The following is a 19,397-nucleotide window of genomic DNA, read 5'->3' on the forward strand; positions in this document are numbered from 1 at the left end:
TTTGTGTGTACGTGTGTGTGTGTTTGTGTGTACGTGTGTGTGTGTTTGTGTGTACGTGTGTGTGTGTGTTTGTGTGTGTGTTTGTGTGTACGTGTGTGTGTGTTTGTGTGTACGTGTGTGTGTGTGTTTGTGTGTACGTGTGTGTGTGTTTGTGTGTACGTGTGTGTGTTTGTGTGTACGTGTGTGTGTGTTTGTGTGTACGTGTGTGTGTGTTTGTGTGTACGTGTGTGTGTGTTTGTGTGTACGTGTGTGTGTGTTTGTGTGTACGTGTGTGTGTGTTTGTGTGTACGTGTGTGTGTTTGTGTGTACGTGTGTGTGTGTGTTTGTGTGTACGTGTGTGTGTTTGTGTGTACGTGTGTGTTTGTGTGTACGTGTGTGTGTGTACATGTGTTCATTCCATCCAGAAAGTCACCTGCAGCGCCACACGCCCACACCTATTACCATCATTAGGGGAATAAACGGTGATCCAATCTCCTACCCCCAGGAACAGGTTTGCAGATTTGCTGAGCATTTCTGTGAGGTCCTGGGGGAGGGGAAATCCCTCCACATGGAAAACGTCGTGGGACAAAGTGGGGATGACCCTGCTGAGGTGCCTCAAATATTGGAGGAAGTCGCCTCCTGTGAGTGGCTGGCTGAGGTGCCATCCGTTGAGGAAGTACTGAAGGCGATCCAAAGTCTGAGACCAGGAAAGGCACTGGGCAGAGATGATCTCCCAAGCGAAATGCTGAAGGAGGGTGGCGTTTGTGCACAGACTGCCCTACATGACATCATAACAACAGTCTGGATCACTAGATAGGTTCCGCAGGATTGGAAGGATGCCCTGGTGGTCCCCCTCTTTAAGAAGGGGGACCGCACAGACTGTAACAACTACAGGGGCATCTCACTCCTCAGTGTGCCGGGAAAGGTCCTGGCAAGAATTATTCAACATCGCCTTGCTAGGCACGCAGAGGAGAGGCTTGTGGAGCCCCAATGCGGTTTCAGGAAAGGGCGATCCTGCACAGATGCCATATTTTCTGTCCGTCTGTTACAGCAGAGGTGTAGGAAATTCCAACAAGACCTACATCTCTGCTTTATAATGAGTACCTGGTGTGAAGTATGAGAATCGCCACTAGGGAGACAAAGGCGGCCGGGCCTGGTGCTGGCCACATATCCCCTCGCGTGCCGTTCCGGCCTTCATAGGTGCTCACTAACAGCACTTGCCCCTAGTCTGTTCAAGGCTATAGGGGGATCTTTGTATTTGTGTGATTGCGTGTGCCAGTACTGTGCCAACTGGCACAGTGGGGAAGGGGGGGCACAGCTGGTGGTGCATCTAAAGGTCATCTCAGTCCACCCGTGGCACCTGCAGGGGATGTCCCGAGATCTCCTGCACCTAGCCTGGCACAGTAGTGGGTACAACAGGTGGTGCATCTAAAGGTCATCTCAGTCCACCCGTGGCACCTGCTGGAGATGTCCCGAGATCTCCTGCACCTAGCCTGGCACAGTAGTGGGTACAACAGGTGGTGCATCTAAAGGTCATCTCAGTCCACCCGTGGCACCTGCTGGGGATGTCCCGAGATCTCCTGCACCTAGCCTGGCACAGTAGTGGGTACAACAGGTGGTGCATCTAAAGGTCATCTCAGTCCACCCGTGGCACCTGCTGGGTCTGTCCCGTGACCTCCTGCCGGCAAGCCTTCGACAACTTCACGTGGTGGCCTCAAAGTGCACCTGGCCTGGCACAGGCACCGTCACCGAGTGGCGGATGGTGTGCATTGGTATTGGTGGCAGTACCAGACGACGTTCCGGGCAATGGCCCTGCTTTATAACAGCATGCGCTATGGCGAAGGGCTATTGCCCGAATCGTCGCCTGGCACTGGGTACTATGTATATTTTTAAAGGCCACACAGTGTTGTTATTCACCACGTGTTCAGTTTGTCACAGAAGCAATAAACATAACGGAGGCGACATTGCACGGACGCCACGTGAGTGGTTTTTGACACGTCAGATGCAGCGCTCGGGATGGGAAATCAAAAGTGCACACGCAGCGGATTAATCAAAGATCTATCCACGTTATTAATTAACACACAAATATCGGCACGAAGACTGCGTCGTTTTGTGTTTTTGGCGTTCTTGCTTATTTCGCGCAGAGAGCGATGTAAACATTCAGCATCAATGTTTATTAGCCCATTAGATCATGAATGATGACCAGTCTCTAAAATTGCAAAAAATCTCCACGTGGAAAGGCAGAAGGCTGCTGCTGTTGCAGGGCCCATACACGAAACGTCACGTCTCCATGATGTTATGGTAGTGGTAGTAAGAGAGTGGTTATGATCTTAAGAGATATAAAAACGGGCCCCCCAGGCTGCTGCTGTTCAAGAGTCAACACTTTTAAGTCTACAAAATAATCCGCACGTTTATATTTTGTAATGCGATGTTGTCGGAGAGCGGCAGCGTGGTGGAGACCCACGTGTGGCCTCAGAGAAGAAGAAAAACCCCTAGGTTTGATTCCCGACTCGGGCGCCTTTCTGCGTGGGCCATAATCACAAATCTGCCTGTCGCCTGATGAAGCTAGTTGTAATTACTGGCGAAACGTCGTACTCAGTTTGTACATTTTGTGGATTTGCTCTCCAAAACACCGGTGTGTTGGAGAGCAACTCCACAATATTTACAATATATTACAATATATTGTAAATGTGGTTGTATATATACACAATATATTTAAATATTGTGGGGATATTATTTATTTACAATACATATTTACGCGATCTAACCCAAAAATCCTATATTATGGATATTGGTCGCGAAAGCCTCCGTGTTAAATGTTTCTGTAAGGCAGGGGTGGGGAACCTTCTTTCTGACAATGGCCATTTGGATATGTATAACATCATTCGCGGGCCATACAAAATTATCAACTTAAAAATTGGCCTGTTATATTTGGTCAAACATCTAATTATCTCACCCCTAATGTGATGGCTGGAACTGCTTCTCTTTGGCGAGGCGTGTGATGTTAGCTGGTATCGATGATGTTGCTACTCGCAACTGCTTTTCCAGGTTTGCTCCTAAATTTTTTTGAATTTCGAGTTCCGCCTGTGGTTGCCTTGGCAGGGCCACACTAAATGATTTCGTGGGCCTCATGCGGCCCGCGGGCCGCACGTTCCCCAGCCCTGCTGTATAGAGTTCGCATCGTCTCCCCCTGGTCTGCACGGCTCTCCTCCGGGATTCTCCAGTTTCCTCCCATAGACTCGAACAGAAATACGAAATCACGGCCCCACGGCGATACACTTCCTTGTGAGCCGTCATGTGGATCGTGGTTGTTGGAACTCCACACAGACATAAAAGGGTATTCTTCTGTTTGTGAATTGAGGCTGCATGCGGGTTGTGTGCCAGTTGTGTCCGTGTGAGTTGTTTCCCTATGAGTTGTGTGTCCCTGTGAGTTGTGTGTGCGAGTTGTGTGTCCCTGTGAGTTGTGTTAGTGCGTTGGTGCGATCATCGTCTGGGGCTGCAATGCGTGTTCCATGCACGATGCGTGAGAATTGACATCCACGTAACTCGAATTCTTTGCCCAATGTTCTTTCGCTAAATAAATTCCCTTCAATGTTGAGAACAGGAGCACGTTTATGGTAAAGCAATTCATGAAGTTTTTGAGAAAAACATTTTAAAAAACACGACAACGCAAGATTTGCATTTTCCCAAGCACTATAGTTTATTTCGTTCTCAACGTGTTACCTACTTACGATGCCACCCCGGTGGTACAACAAGAACTTTGTTACAGAAGTAAAACCCCAGGCACGTGCTTACGGAGGCATCTTGCCACAGACATCCCACAGTGCAACAACCATCATCTAATTAAGGTCATGACATAAGGCAGCTGTATTCTCACTCCTGTTGAAAACCTTCTGTTGGTAAGATCTTTGATTCAACAAAACCCACACTTTCGTCGGTACGAGCGATCGAACAGGATATATATTTTTCACACCAGATGTTACACGAGTGTTCACCGAAGCAAACATCAAATGTCTAAGCCATGTCACATTGCCATAGTCACATTCAACCTAACAGCTTGTCGATACGAAACGTCTGTTCCGATTCCGAGCGACTGAGATTGACAACCTTTATCAGGGGGGGGGGGGGGTTTCTGTGTGAATTTAAGCAAAATAATCCTAGACAAAGGACCCGGACTTTCCAGTTCAAAACCTTGCTGTGTCTGCAACCCTCGAAGCCACCGCACTAGGGAGTGGCATTCGTAAGCCACGCAATGGCGCACCAATGAGTTGAACGGCGATCATTGAAACGAGTGCACAATTGTGACGTTGGCCGTGCAAACAATAATCTCGTGGGACCAAAGTACGATCCATAATTGCTGCACTGTATTTGGTGAGGACATCAGTTTGACAATTGGACCCATGTGTTTGACACTAAAACCCTGCCTCCACGTAGCCACATGTTTACTATCGTAATTACGGTTTTAAAATAAACATGGTGCTAGCGCAAAACATGACCAACTTTACAATGTTGATAACACAAAACTAGACACGAGATCAATTAAATTACGTAGTACAGTACAAACGTATGTCATTATGCTGGGAATTAAGTGCTGTAAGTGCCTGGGAGTGGTGAATGCTCATTTAAATGGTTTGAATCAAACTCACTCCAGTAAACCAAGCAGTGCAATTGTCTTAGACTCTTAGAGCACACATTAGCAACACTATGAAAGCATTTCAACGTAAGAATATTTTGTTACTTTTTTTTTTACTGCCAACAGTTATGTCTCGTGTCTCTTCACAACCGAGTCTCGTACCACCAGCCCCCAATTCCACTCGCCCATCTAAGCCACACCAATGCGGGGCCCTTATAATTATGTGTGGTGTTCCAATGGCGATTTGCCGCGCCCGCACAACCCATGAAACTCAGGCCTCGAAAGACATCTCTATCTGGCTTGGGAGCCAAGCCGGGCCACGGGGAGAGAGAGAGGGTTTGTTATTCACTTTGCTCATTGTGTATTTTGATCTCAGTGGCACGGCTTGGGTTCTGCAGTGGGGGGAAAAAACGTGGTGCCTACTGACCCCTTCATTGGCGCTGGCGTGGCTCTGACAGAGCTGAAGACATTTTGGGGCGATTGCTATGGATGGGGGCAAGCCAGCAGCGTCGACGACGCACACAAACCACCTCGACCAAGAACATTTCGTAACAAAGCTGTGGGCAGGTTTGCAAATCTGAGCGCGACGCTGAGACCCAAACTCCTAAGTTTACGAGTGGCGTCGCTGGACATCTGACATTCACATTGCAGCAGGCAGCGAGCGCACTTTGGTGTTTGCATGCTGACTATACCACTTGGCTGAAGGAATCAAAACCGCTGACTCTAAATACCTTGACGGTGGCGAAAGCGTGTTGTCTGGAGGTCGAAATGAGAAGACATTTTCAAAGTGCAGCTGGGGCTGCGGAATTGTGAATAGGCAATCAATATTTGACCCCTGAAGTTCATCGGTGTTGTGTTGTCGAAACAAAGAATTTACATTTTATGAGATAAGGCCCACTGAGCTATTTAGCAATTTTTCAGAAGCAACCTGGCCACAAATGATAGGTCAACTAAGTGGCTTATGTGGAAGCATATAGCAGCCAATTACTATAAACGCATGTTTCTAAATGTGGAGGAAAAAACCAGAGGACCTGGAGAAAAATCCACGTGACCAGAGGGAGAAGTGCAAACTCCACATATGCAGGCATCGTCAGGGTCAGGATGGAACCCACGGCCTCCTGTATACCAAGCAAAGTAGTTAACATCTCGCCACCGTGAGATGTTGTGATGGTGAAGAGCCACAGGGGAGAGGTGATACAACGATCAGACCACCCGTGGCGTCTGCAGACCCATCAGCCGCTCTCCCCCTCTACTTTACACTCGGCTTCGCGAGCACCTGCAAAACAAAAACACAACACGTGAGCGCTGCAGCCGGGCAGTTACGGTCATCGGGTACATTTTGAACCCTTCCCCAGCCTCACAGAGTCCACAACACTGGGCTCTGCACGATGCCTAGGTATAACTCCACATGCATTCAATCGCCCACACGGGAAGTCGTTGTCACTCAAGGAACTCTCAACCAACATCCGCCAATAACACCGTGGCCTTTCAAGGAACAATATATATCGGGCGACGTTTCGGCCTATGGCCCTTATCCGTCGCGCGTAAAATTAGCGAGGCCAGAGAGGCGGTGTCATTGACGAGTGCGTTGCGATGTTTTGTTGTTGTCCGAGCTTGTGCACCACTGTGAACGCAGAAGGAGCATCACCAAATAACTCTTCAACTAGTTCTGCAGTGGGAAATGTTCTGTAAAGCCTACAAAGCGTAACCATGGCGCCTTTGTGACAGCCCTTGCGCTGTTAAGAATGGCGCAGGGGGCCATCAACAGCGTAGAGTTATTCATGAATGAATTTGGGCAGTGCAGGCTGTGTGGTGTGGTGAAGCCACCCGCTGGCACGTGCGAGAGGAGTGACCTTGGTTTTGCGGACGGGACGCGTGACCCCGAGGAGGTCACACAGCTGGTTCCTCGTCTCGATCACCACCGGCAGAGTCGCGTCCCTGGACGGGGGGGGGGCGAGGGGGGGAGCTGTGAGCCTAATGCCGATGGTCTATGCAGGTGTCCAAATTCACTCGGCACACAAGAACACAACGTTGGTTTACCATTTAAACTTTATTTCTTTAAAGGCGCCTTTCACAAAACCAAGGACCCTGAACGTAAACTTATCCTCCATTAAGATGTGAAAACCATGCAATTAAAATAGTTGATCATATTGCCCTCTAACCACACAACTTGTAAAATGTATTTAGTTTTCATCGGTGGAAGCCAGGCAGAACAGCTACGGTCAGGCGGTCCCTTTGTCCGAAGAGCAGGGGATTTAAAACCCGACCAATTTGCTCAACATACGTGCCATCAATTGTGCACGTGCAAAATTATCATTTGTAATCTATGCAAATGATGTGCAAACCGTACACTGCATGCCAGTTATATTTAGACGGAGTGAACAAAACGGTACAAGCGAGACGGAAAAACTACGAAGAAGATTGCCAAGGCTAGTTATGGAATCAGATTGTGATCCGACTCGCGGCAATTCATCAAATTGCTTTGTGGTGGGGGGGGTATTTGCGACACTGTTACGTGCCTCGAAGTTACACCCAAACGTACGTGGCTTGATTTACGTTGCACCGTTCCCTCCGCAATAGTCATGCACCAGGAGGTCTGACTGAGTGCCAACTTAAAACCGTTGTAGATACGTTCGCTTCTGACCTCACCGCTCGCAATCCCAGGTAACGGCGAGCTGGGAGTGGTGACCCACGCCCGCACGTTGGAGGCGTGGTTTGGTGACTGATGCGGGGGGTGGCCCATCGACAGTACAGCAAGTGGGTCCCTGAAACCAATTTTGCTGACGAGCTGTCCCCTCATCCGTGGGGGGCTCTGTCCCTTCGTCTGTGGGGGGCTCTCTCCACTCGTCTTCAGGGGGCTCTGTATTGATTCTCGCCTTTCCTCGCCCACATGGTGTGCGCGTCTCAAAGAGGAAACGGCCAAACACAAGCCCGACCCAGGACCCTCCTGAGAGGGAGTCGCGAGACTCGGCGAGGCTGCCCCGAGCGAGCGGCAAATGTTGCCGATTACGTGCGCGTGTGTCTGTCCACGCGATGGACCGCATCCACCGTCACCGCCGGCACACCCACCAGTTGGTGTCGCTCAGCAGGCTCATGATCTCCTCCGCGGCGTCCGGCTCCACGATGTCGTCGTACACGAGCATCGTCTCGTACAGCTGGCTCGCCGTCACCTTGCGGATCTGCCGGAGGGGAGAGACGACGCGCACGCTCACCGCTGACCGCCGACCGCTGACCGCCAACCGCATATGCTGACGCAGCCGGGAGGGGGGGGGGGGGCCCAGATGACGCATGCCGGTGGATTAATCGAGCAACCGCAATGCAGATGAAGCCGGATGGCTGACGAAGCGAACGCAGTGTGGGGTGACGCGCTCCAACAGGGCAGCCCTGGTACGCACTATCGGGTAGCTGTGGCACAGCAACATCATGAGGTTGAGCAGGGCGTTCTTCCTCGCCGCACCGGGGAACTGGATGAGTCCGCAGAATCTGTAGGCGGCACACAGCGCGGCACTCAACACGTGCGCGTACCCACGCACGTACCCACACACGTGCATCCACGCACGCACCCACAGACGCGCTCAACCACGCACGCGTACACACGCATACCCACGCACACACTCAACCGCGTACGATAGCACATACCCAACCAGCGATCGTGGCTCCATTTGGCATTCAAAGGTAAAACACCCCCATTGTGGATGCTGTGGCCAAGCACCGCAGTTACGTCTGAGGCCGCGTCCACGTCTTATTGACACGCGCCTGTGACAGGATTTGCTGACACCCTTTTTGATTTGTATATAAGCACTGCTGATTGTTTAACCTGTTTACGGCGAGTGTTGGCATGGGTTTCATGTTCATTATTTATTGTTTTTGCTCTCGCTAGTTTGCACAATCCCACCCTGCAGTGTCCCGTGACCGCCACCACTGCCGATGCTCTAGGGCTGCGGTCGTCCATAGAACAGAGCCGCTGGGCTCAATGGGGCCTTACCCATCTGAAATAACCAAGCCGAGTCGGAGTGTCCATGGGAGAAGCCTCATCCTGTCGACCAGCCTCTGTGGCGGCTCGCAGCACGCCGCCACACGTGGCCTGCGTGCGGTCGACACGCTATCAATCCCACCGAGCACTCGAGACGAAGACTGGAACACTTGACATGAACTTTGCAGAATCCTCAACATGGAGCAATGAGCCGCCACTGGCCAACAGAGGCCATGTGACATAATAATAATATTCGTAATAAAGGTTTTTTTTGTGGTTACATTCCCTATATATGAATGTGTTGTTAACCCACCACCGCCCGACACAGCTAATTAGTAAGGTTTGTCACAAAATGTGCAATTTGAGTACGACGTTTCGCTAGTAATAAAATTTGCCAGAATTTTGTGACATTAGCGCCCGCCCCCATACTCCCGGGCGTCTCAGATCACTTTGCATCCCATCTCATTTCCGCACATTTGGCAGAGCACCACCCCCCCCGCCACCCCAGTGGCAGCCGTCTCGTGTGGGCGCACGATGGAACGCTGCGGATTCTCCCACGGATTTCTCGTGGCCTTCAACGCGTTTCACCGCGACGCGTTCCACGACCCGGCACAGCCGCCGCCGGCCTCTCCGTGCGCTCGGCACAGAGGGTGGAAGGGTGGGGGGGTGGGAGGGTGGGAGGGTGGGGGGGTGGGAGGGAGGGAGGGGGGGTGGGGGGGCGGCCCAGGCGGCGCCCCCGAATCCTCTCGAGTCGCGCGGCACTCACACTGGCAGGCCGGTCTGCAGCTTGAACGTGTCCTTGGATCCACGCAACTCCTGCTGCACCAGCGCCACCACCTCCACGGGGAACGTGTGGCTGCACGCACACATCACAGCATTATGGGATGCTATCAGCGTAAACGATGCTCTATGAAATTAAACTGACGGCAAAGCATAAGAACGCGTTACTTTTTTCCGTGTGTTTTTATACAATGCGTTATTTCAATGTGTGTCTCTCAAGGGGCTCTCACGAGTTGTCTGAGCAAGCGTTTTGTTCCGTGGCACAGCCTCCAGGGGCACTGCAGACCGCGGCGAGCGGACGCAACGAACGGCTTAGCCGGTTCCACGCGACTGAACAAAAGCCACGATCAGCGCTAGGGGTCACCCAATCCCCACGCCGATACCCGTCCAACAGAAACAATAACAGACAGTTTACAGCCAGCTGCCCATTTTATGAAATGCAGATTTCGCAAACGTAAACCTAACCATCGCCGTGGTCATGATCGAGCGTGATCCATCTACTGCTGGATGAAAGTATTAAAATTATTGACTGCCAAAACTGCTATTCACCCCATATCATTCAGATGTCTCTCGCAGACTGAAGTTGTATGGTAAGAGCAGAATATTGAAGTTGTTTAGCCACTGGAGAACTCAAGAGACCAGGATACAGTCTCATTTGCAAAAGTGACCCGGGGCATTAGTCTGCCATTATGGGGGGGGAATAATTAATTGCTGTGTATCAACCCCATTGAGTAATCTACAGGCAATTTTCGAACATGGTAAAGTCGGACCCTGGCGTCGGTACACAACGGCCTACTCTTGCTCACGACGTCAGGGCATCTTCAACGTCCGCTGTGCCGCCGACGACGCGTAGTAGCATTGCGGTTGTTACACACAAGGCAGGAAGAGGGCGGCCGCGGATTCGAACCGTGAACCTTTGCAACAAGCGGTGAACGCAGCGCGACCGCCGCTGGGCCACGCGCCACCGCTGGCGCTCGCGGTGCGACGAGCCGGGCCCTGCCGCCGGCTGCGCTCACCTCGGGTCGTCTGCGATCGCTTCAAAGCAGCCGTTGGCCAGCATCTTGTCCAGCATCGCCATGAGCGGCACGGAGACCCTGGGCACACACGCCACGGTGAACGCCCGCCGCCCGCAAATGCTGAAACCTTCCCAACTTTGGCCCAGTTCGGAAAGACATTTTTTTTGTTGACGTTCCAGCGGAGAGGGTAACAGTAGGGGGTTTTAAGTAAGGGATGATGCTGCCTGCCCTGGTGGAATGGTGAGTGCACCCGACTTGCAATCCCATGGGTCACCGGTTCGACCCCCCCCACCCCCACCACCTCTGTCCACCCAGCGGTATAAATGGGTGCCGCACATTTCGTCTATTGGCGGGTTGCGGGTGGTGGGGTAAAGTGTGGGTACTCCCCTCTCTTCCAAGACGTCTGGCCATAACGGAAGAGTAGGCCAAATACCCTCTGCAGGGGCTCTCCAGAGCTCCCCCTGGTGGAGGCCCTTACGCCAGCAGTGCCGTGCGTGAGCAGTTTTCAGGGCTGCGCCTTTACCTTTTTGCTCGGGTTACCGAAGGCGTCATTTTGCGCAGGCCACGCTTGTAAACGGGACGCGATTGACGCGACAATCCCAACGGCCTCTCGCCGGTTCAAGTAAATAAAGGGCCCGAGGTCGACCCGCCATCGCCACCACTGTAACGCGCCCGCTCGAGACATCTTCACGCGGTCCCCTCATCGACCTCAAGAGGCACACAACGTTTGTCAGCTGCTCCGCTGCCACAACACGACCGGGCCGGCTGGATCGTGGCTTCGCTCAGGCGGCGATGACTCACAGGCGCAGCGCTCTGTGGGGGGGGGGGGGGGGCTGGGGGGGTGCGGGGTGGTAACCGCTGCCCTTTCGCTGCTGCTGCTGCTGTGCCCAGGGGGCGCCTTGCTGGCTCTGACAGGGTGGCACGTCAGCTACGGTGAGTCACATTTTGTGCAAAACACATGGGGTTGGCAGCAGCTACTGCTGCAGCTGACATGTGTGTGGTGTAAATTTATATATAAAATAGATTAGTAATTTGATATATATCTGAGCCACACAGGGATGGGCAAAAATGCATACAAATTATAGATTTCCTAACGAAATGTAACGTCAATAAAAATGTATAATTAACCGTGTCTTGTGTAATACAGATACCAAACTAATTTGAGGTGGTTAATTTCGATGTGTGTCGTGAATTAAAATTGTAATTAGATGACATATTTATTTATATCATTAAAAATGTAGTTGCACATAACCTGTGTGTAATTTATAAATTGCCCATCTGTGGCTGTGGGCTCACACTCCTGGATGCAGCTTTCACCTGGCATCACCGTCACCACCACCATCGTCACCACAACCACCAGCCCCATCACTACCACCACCACCACCACTGTCACCACCCCCACCACTATGACCACCACCGTCACCACAACCACCAGCCCCGTCACTACCACCACCACCACCGTCACCACAACCACCAGCCCCATCACCACCGTCACCACCGTCACCACGCCCACCACTACCATTACCACCACCATTATCATCTACCACCCCCACCACTACACCACTACCACAACACCAGCCCCATCACTACCACCCCCACCACTACTACCAACACCATCACCACTACTACCATTACCACTACCATGACCATTACAACCATCATCATCATCACCACCACCACCGTCACCACCACCACTACCACCACCACCGCCGCCCGTGGGCGTGCGTTCTGAGAAGGAGCACTCTTCACCTCTGCGGGACATTTCCTACTGCAGAATCCTCATCTTTGTATCGTTATTTAGACTGGAGGAATCCGACGAGCTGTGAAGCTCTTTCTCACAGATGTCCAGCAGATCTGTGGTTAAAATGTCCCCGCGGGGGCATTAGCTCCCACACCCGCCCCAGAGACGAAGCACCGACGACCTGCCAGGGGCCCTCGCCACGCACCTTTCCCAGAATGCCGCGAGGCCCCACCGAGACGAGCGTCGGTGAGGCCCCGCCGCCCGCTGGCGCAGTGGCGCGCGGCCGTACCTGCTGTTCTTCAGGTTGGACCGGAATATTTGCAGGAGGGTCCTGCAGAGCGCGTTCATCGCCTCCGTGTCCTGACGGATGCTCTTCATGAATGCGAAGAGCGCCTGAGCAGAGCTGCGCGTCTGAAACCGCAGGAATCGTCGGCATTATTGGCCAGATTTGGGGAGGGGGCGGGGGAGGGTGGGGTCACGTTGGAAATTGCATTTAAAGACAGAGAGAAAGGAACACGTGGATTGGAGAACATAGGCAATATAGAGACATCACAACGGAGCGAGTGGGCTTGGGCAGGACGCCTCGAGAGGAGGGAAGATGACGCCCGGCAGTCGGGACTAACGACGGAGAGGCGGCAACCAAAGGAGGGAGCGTGCCCGAGAGGATGGCGTCCGCTGCGGAGCCACATCGATCATTGCGACACGAGGCCACGAGAGATGGAGACGAGTAGGGGAGGCCTTCATCCGGCAGTGGACGGACACGTGGCTATCAACGTTTCCTATCGCTGCTGCCACTTGGGGGCCGTGTGAAGTAGCCGGGCCCCACACGAGGCTGCCAGGCTCGAGCGCCGCTCACGGTGGACTCGGTGAGGCCGCCCACGGATATGGTGAGGCCCAGCAGCAGGCGGGGCTGGTAGACGGGCAGCGACAGGATCTGCACCACGTGCGAGAACAGCTCCGACGCCATCCTCCAGTTCACCGGGCTGAGGTCCGCCCTGTGCCGCACCGCGGTCGAGGTGGGGTTGGGGGGGGCGGACGAGGGTGCGGCGGGGTGAGAGGAGGGGGCAGAGTTTTGAGCAACAGGAAGGGAGGGCACAGCAGGTGAGGAGTATTACTTCTATTTACTATTTTTTCTTACCAGGTAAGGCCCACTGATCTATACAGCTCTTTTTTTCACAAGTGACTTGGCCACAAATGATAGCTCAACGAACATGGCTTATCGCGTGGAATTTAACGCACGTCGACTCTAAATGTGGAAGGAAAAACCGGAGGGCTCGGAGAAAAATCCACGCGACCACGGGGAGAACGCGCAAACTCCAAATACACAGCAGGCGTCAGGGTCGGGATCGAGCCCCAATCTCCTGCATAGCAGGCGAGGGAGTTAGCAAGGCGAGGTGAGTGGGGATGCAGTCGAGGGCCTCGTTCAGGTTTCCAGCCCCCCCCCCCCGCAAAGACTGCAGATTCAGGCCAATTGGTGATCAGTGTTACTTCAGTGAGAATTGAAAACATTTTAATAAGAAATGGCAAAGTGCATCTCACGTTGCCATTCTCTTAGTCCCGTCGGCTACAGCAGTGATAATCCTAGTCCACGCTTGGCGGCTCATGTTGGTGTGAGGGGCGTGCGTTTTTTTTTTGTTCCCCTCCAATCAGTGGCCCCGCACATGGGCCTCCTCTCGGGCTCTTTGGCGGTGCTTGGCGGGCAGCCGCCAGTCATCGTCGCACCGGATGAACCTCATCCAATCGTCGTTATCGCCGACTAAAATAAAATAACAATCGCCTCGTCCACGAGTGTCTTTCCGTCGCCAGTTGCGTCAACCGAATTGGCACCGCTCAACGCCTCTAACTCCGGACGACGCTCGTTTACTTTCGCCGCCGACGTGGTTTTTGGCGACAGACGCGGGTCGTGCGACGGGGCGGCGGGCACCTGGGGAAGGCGTCCAGCAGCTGCTGCCGGTGCGGGATGTGCGGCACGGGCCGCTCGTCGCGGTGCAGCAGCGCCATCAGCACCGACACGGCCTGCTCGCGCGTGCGGTCGATCTTCTCCGCCGCCTGCTGCAGCAGACGGCACATCGCCTCCTCGCACCTGCCAGACACGCGACGGACAGCAACAGCGACGGCGGCCATTCGCCACGGAGTGGACGCAGCTCTTGTGCCAGGCTAGGTGCACTTTGAGGGCGTCAGATGAAGACGTAGTGGGAGCCTCATTGCTGGCGGAAGTTCACGGGACAGACCCAGGTGCCATGGGTTATTACTGGCAGATGCACCACCTGTGTTCCCCACTGTGCCAACTTTCTGCGTTTTAGCGACCCGGCGCTCCGCTCGTTGTCCTGAGCATCGTTCCTCCATCCTCCGTTGTTGCTGGAGACGAAGATGACCATCTCCTGTCGAGTCAAAGAGACTATTGGGCGAGCAACTGTTGGGGCTCGCAAGGCACATGATGGGCTGGTGTGGCCAGCACCAGGGCGCCCCAGCGCTGACGTTTACACACGGCACCAATTACTCATTTGAGGCTGAGCTGACCTAGTAGATGCCAGTTCAGATATCACTCGCCACAGATATCGCTCGCCACTACAATGGCCGGAAAATCAAGTCAGCGGATTCGAAGTGCAGTGCGCTAACCACTGTGCGGCCACTCGGCACACCAAAGCCAAAGACGCGAACGCGCAGATTTCGACGTAATTAACGCTTCTCGTTGACCAACACACGCTGGAAGAGCAAGCACCTGCGTATCTGTTTATCGTCGCTGGCCCCGCGCACGAAGAGTCGCTTTGGGCCAGCTGGTCACCTGGCTGCCATTGTCTCCGTCGCGCTGGTGACCTCCACCCAGGTGTTCTATTTGCGAATTAACGAGGACGTGTGGCCACACAGCGGAAACGCCCCTATTCTCCAGAGCGCAATGGAACGTTCTTAATCAGGGCATTCGGTATCCGTGGGATGTTCTACTCCTGTAGAGGGAGTGGGGGGGGGGGTGGGGGGCGGTTTCTGCTGGGGGTGCGGCAGGGTGGGCACTCACACGCTCGGCGACAGCATCTCTGGGCACTTGTCGACCACGAGAAGAATCACCTCCTTGAGGCTGACCATGGCCACCTCGCGCACGCTGCAAGGACAACGTCACACGGGATCGGTTGGGTCACCCAGCGACAACGCCACATCTGTTTCCTCCGCCACTCGCACCTCTGCCATCCTCATCACCGCCGGCGCCACCCTGGTCACAAACCCCATTGGCGCCACCATCGCAACCACCTCCGCCACCACATCCGTCTTCAAAGTCACCACCGCCTCCATCACTATCACGACGACCACCTCCACAACATTCACCACAATCACCTTCAAAACCAACACCACTGCCTTCACCACCACAAGCACCTTTACAATCACCACCTTCATCACCATAGCCATCATCGCCACCAATACCATCGCCTTCACCATTTTCACAACTGCCACCATCACCCCGGCTACTACAGCGGTCACTGCCGCCACCACTACAACCACCTTCACCACCACCGCATTCACCATAACCTCTACTATCACCGACACATCCTCCACCATTCGCACCATAACCACGTTAGACGAGGTCAAGGCGAGCGGGGGTCGCTTGCTGGCACAGTCGCTCGTCGTCACCAAACGGCGGCAGTGGAGCCACCGCGCTTGGCAGGAGCGATGACATTCCCGGTGGCACCAAACGCGGTTCACGTCGGCTCGCGCGAACATCGCCGCCACGCCTCGGCGGCGTACGAGCGTTTGGTTTGCCCGGGAAGTTCAAACGTGGTACAGCGCGAGCCTGCCGGAGGTTCAAACGGCCCACCTCGTGCCATGTGACCCCCGGGGGGATGGGAGATCCATAAACAATTCTAGCAAGGTCGAGGCAAAATTGCCTTAAACGGGATGACCCTGTCGTAATTTACGCTCCATCTCTGCGGCGCGCCCCTGGTTAGGAGCGATGACAGTGATACACCTGGTGGCTCCCCCCCACCCTCCCACCACTTCACCTTCTCCTCGCCACAGCCAGGAATGCGAGAGCGCGCGGCGTCTGCGTGCGTGCGCCTGCGTACGTGCGTGCGTGCGTGCGTGCGTGCAAACAGCCGCACGTGGACGTCATCTCCGCCGAATTTTCCGGCATAGCAGAGCAGGGTGGAGGGGTCGGGCTGAGGAATGTGGATGATCGCGAGCCCTCGGAAAATACCGACGTCTCGACTTCCTCTCAAGTTCAGGCTCAAGAACCTTCTCCTCTGTCCAAGACTGCTGACCCTGTCCACCTGTGCAACATTCCTCGATCAATCCCAACAAGCCACCACCCTCCCCGGCACACACAGCTCCTCCCTAAGCGTTCAACTAAACAAACAAGAAACGCACGGCCTTTCCTGCAAAGCGGTAATGCACGCGCCGTGCGATGTGTCCACGCATTGACACACTTCACCCACGATAACCGACCCCACCTAACCGTCCGCACCTAACCGTGTCCACCTAACCGCCCCCACGTAACCGCACCCACCTCCATCACCGCCGCGTTGCGCTGGGCCCTCAACTGCGGTGAGCTTCCCACGTTTCGGAGGCCAGAGGCCACGTGCACACCGTGTCTTCTCTGGATTATGTGGTTTTCTTCCCCCGCTGATATAATCCGGTAACCGTGTGCGCGCGTGCATCTGTGCGAGAGGCTAGATTTTTTTGTAACTGTATTGACACTGGGCAGCAACTTGGGGTGCTTCTGGCTCTACAGAGGGCCCATTATTATCTAAAAAAAATTAACCCGTAAAAACAAAGTTTTTCACTATAAATCCTTTATATGCGTGGCATTGGGGCGGCTAGAGTCGTCTCGTCCTCTGGCTTGAGATGGCTGCCACCTATGGGTCAGATGATTGTCTGCCACCATTAAGCAATTGGTAATTAAATATTTTTAAAAAATTCCCTAAACAGTGTAAAATTTTGGAAAAAATGTTTCACGAAAATTTATTGTCACGCACAACGAGTCTGTGTGCAAAATGTCAGCTCGTTTGGATGACGGGAAGTGGGTTAAAAAACGACCGAAAGATTTGCACGGTCGTAAGCAAGCAAGCACGCAAGCACGCAAGCAAGTGAACTTAATATAAAGGATTTAAAAAGAGGGGACAGCATTTGAAAATGGCTGCCGGTTGATCGATTGTAAAAAAAAAAACTTTATAAAATAAATGTGATCAATCGAATCAATCGATTGCTTCAGCGCTGGAATTAATTGAAAGATCATGGGGTGAATCGCAAACAGCAACATCACTTTTACGGCCGCTGAACACGAGTAACCAGAAGCAGCGGCCAAACATAATTACAGGAGCGAAATATGGACAAAGAGACCGCAGAGTATATAAAGAGATATTACACAGCATGTCTTATTTAACAGCGTGCTTTAACAAAAATAATTACGCTCGTAAGTCTGCCGGTTTCTTCATAGCCTGAGGCTGGCCATTCAGTTTACAGCCTCGCTCTGCAACAGACGTTTCTCGCACCACTTAAAAGGAAAACAAAACCTTCGAGGGGACATATTCGCACGTTCAGAAGACGCTCTGGACCAGAACACGAAGCCAGCAATCTCCCAGAACGACGACACCCGGCTGCATTCAAATGTGCGTTCTCGCCAATCGGGCCACGCGGCAAAAGGACATTTCCACTCGAAGCTCTCGCGGGAAACCGGCGTGGCAGCCAGTGCGAGGGAGCCGTGTGCGTGGGACGTAACATCACAAAACCTACGGCTACGGATTCCTCAAATTGATTCTCGTCGACGTCATCCGGGGCACCAGCTCGCACGCCCCTGCGAGACGAGGCGATACGTTCCGAGCGTGGTGAACGCACCGCGAGCACGCCGTACACGTTGTTATCCTCACGGCTGGAAACCCGCCAAGCCGATTTGATCGTCAACTGACAATATTTGACAACCCAGTTTCGTCGCGAGCTTCTGTTGAGTTTTGTTGGATTTTGTTGGATTGTTAAAGGTTTTATTGTCGGGTTACGTAACGTCGGTAACTGCACATTTCCCTCTCCGGGAGCCGCTTCGTGCGCAACGAAAGTTGGGTGGGTGCTGCGTGGGTTATCGCGTCACAAGATCGCGAGGGATGGAGATGGTCTGAAGAGGAAGAGGCCTTTGTCTAGAGGTATACAGGAGGTCGTGGGTTCCATGCCAACTCTTACGTCTGTGTGTTTTTCTCCCTGTGGTCACGTGGATTTTTCTCAGGGTCCTCTGTTCAGAGTATTTGGCTGATATAAAGTTCCACAAGATAATAAGCCACTTCGTTGAGCTATCATTTGTAGCCAGGTCGCTTCTGAAAAAAGAGCTACGTAGCTCAGTGGACCTCACACTGGTAAAATAAAAAAATTGTTTAAACAGTTACAGCCTCGACCCACGGTGGCCGCCCCCCCGCGGCTTGCGGCTGCTGTGGTCGGGCAACACTCACACAACTCCGATGTCACCGCGCGCGTCCATCGTGTAGTCCTCCATGGCGCCCAGAATGGCCTCGAACACGCAGCCCAGGGTGGCCGCGCCGAGCATGTGCTCAGAGTCGCCGTCGAGTAGGCCCACGCCCACCGTCAGGCACACGCTGCACACCACAACAAAGATGACGATCAAACCCCCCTTATAGCCTTTACAGACTCTTGGGGCAAGTGTTGTTAGGGAGCACATATCAAGGCTGGAACGGTGCAGCCATGGGGCGGTGTGGCCAGCGCCACAACAACCGCCATTCGCCACTAAGTGGCGGTGATGTCACCACGGCGCTTGTGCCAGGCCATGTGCACGTTAAAGCCACGTGAAGTGTCGAACACGCGCTGGGAGGAGGTCACGGGGCAGACCCAGGTGCCATGGGACGACTGACTGAGATGACTGGACGATTCACCACATGTGCCCTCTACTGTGCCAACACCACGCACACACACACACACAAGACAAACAATCCCCCGTAGAGCCTTAACAAGCAAGTGCTGGTAGCGAGGACTTATGAATGCTGGGACGGCACAAGAGGGGGGCGTGGACAGCACCACGCCTGGGCCGCCTTGGCATCCTGAGCGGCGAAGTTTACACACTGCACCAGGTCGACCAAGAGGAGGCCTGGGGCGGTTAGGGTATCACTCGCCGCCGCCGCCACCACGCACGCAAACACACATAAATGCTCTCACAAAGAACACGATGCACACAACAAAAAACTCTCCCCACCGAGAATGCACGCAACATGGCAAGGCACACCACAACGGACACACACACAACACAAGCCACATGCACACACGGAACAACGCACAGACGGTCGCACATCTCAT

The 19,397-nt window shown here is 53.5% G+C and overlaps 1 protein-coding gene across 2 annotated transcripts in view; it reads right to left on the bottom strand.

The window, feature by feature from the left end:
* Positions 1 to 3,660: 3,660 nt before the first annotated feature.
* TBCD (tubulin folding cofactor D) overlaps positions 3,661 to 19,397 on the bottom strand; it is a 112,601-nt gene continuing 96,864 nt past the window's right edge. Inside the window, exons 29-39 of one of the 2 annotated variants that reach the window (XM_078867249.1) lie at positions 18,542 to 18,685; positions 15,136 to 15,219; positions 14,047 to 14,205; positions 12,979 to 13,105; positions 12,412 to 12,533; positions 10,382 to 10,459; positions 9,352 to 9,441; positions 8,008 to 8,095; positions 7,682 to 7,791; positions 6,466 to 6,550; positions 3,661 to 5,888 (exon numbers count right to left, since the gene is read on the bottom strand). In XM_078867249.1, the coding sequence (XP_078723375.1) occupies positions 5,862 to 5,888; positions 6,466 to 6,550; positions 7,682 to 7,791; positions 8,008 to 8,095; positions 9,352 to 9,441; positions 10,382 to 10,459; positions 12,412 to 12,533; positions 12,979 to 13,105; positions 14,047 to 14,205; positions 15,136 to 15,219; positions 18,542 to 18,685 (1,114 nt within the window). In that variant the 3' untranslated portion in view covers positions 3,661 to 5,861. Of the gene's footprint in view, positions 5,889 to 6,465; positions 6,551 to 7,681; positions 7,792 to 8,007; positions 8,096 to 9,351; positions 9,442 to 10,381; positions 10,460 to 12,411; positions 12,534 to 12,978; positions 13,118 to 14,046; positions 14,206 to 15,135; positions 15,220 to 18,541; positions 18,686 to 19,397 lie in introns of both variants that reach the window. The other variant, XM_078867248.1, reaches the window with a different exon arrangement.

The sequence above is a fragment of the Lampetra fluviatilis genome, chromosome 23 (genome assembly GCF_964198595.1).
Source record: "Lampetra fluviatilis chromosome 23, kcLamFluv1.1, whole genome shotgun sequence".
Classification (NCBI taxonomy): domain Eukaryota; kingdom Metazoa; phylum Chordata; class Hyperoartia; order Petromyzontiformes; family Petromyzontidae; genus Lampetra; species Lampetra fluviatilis.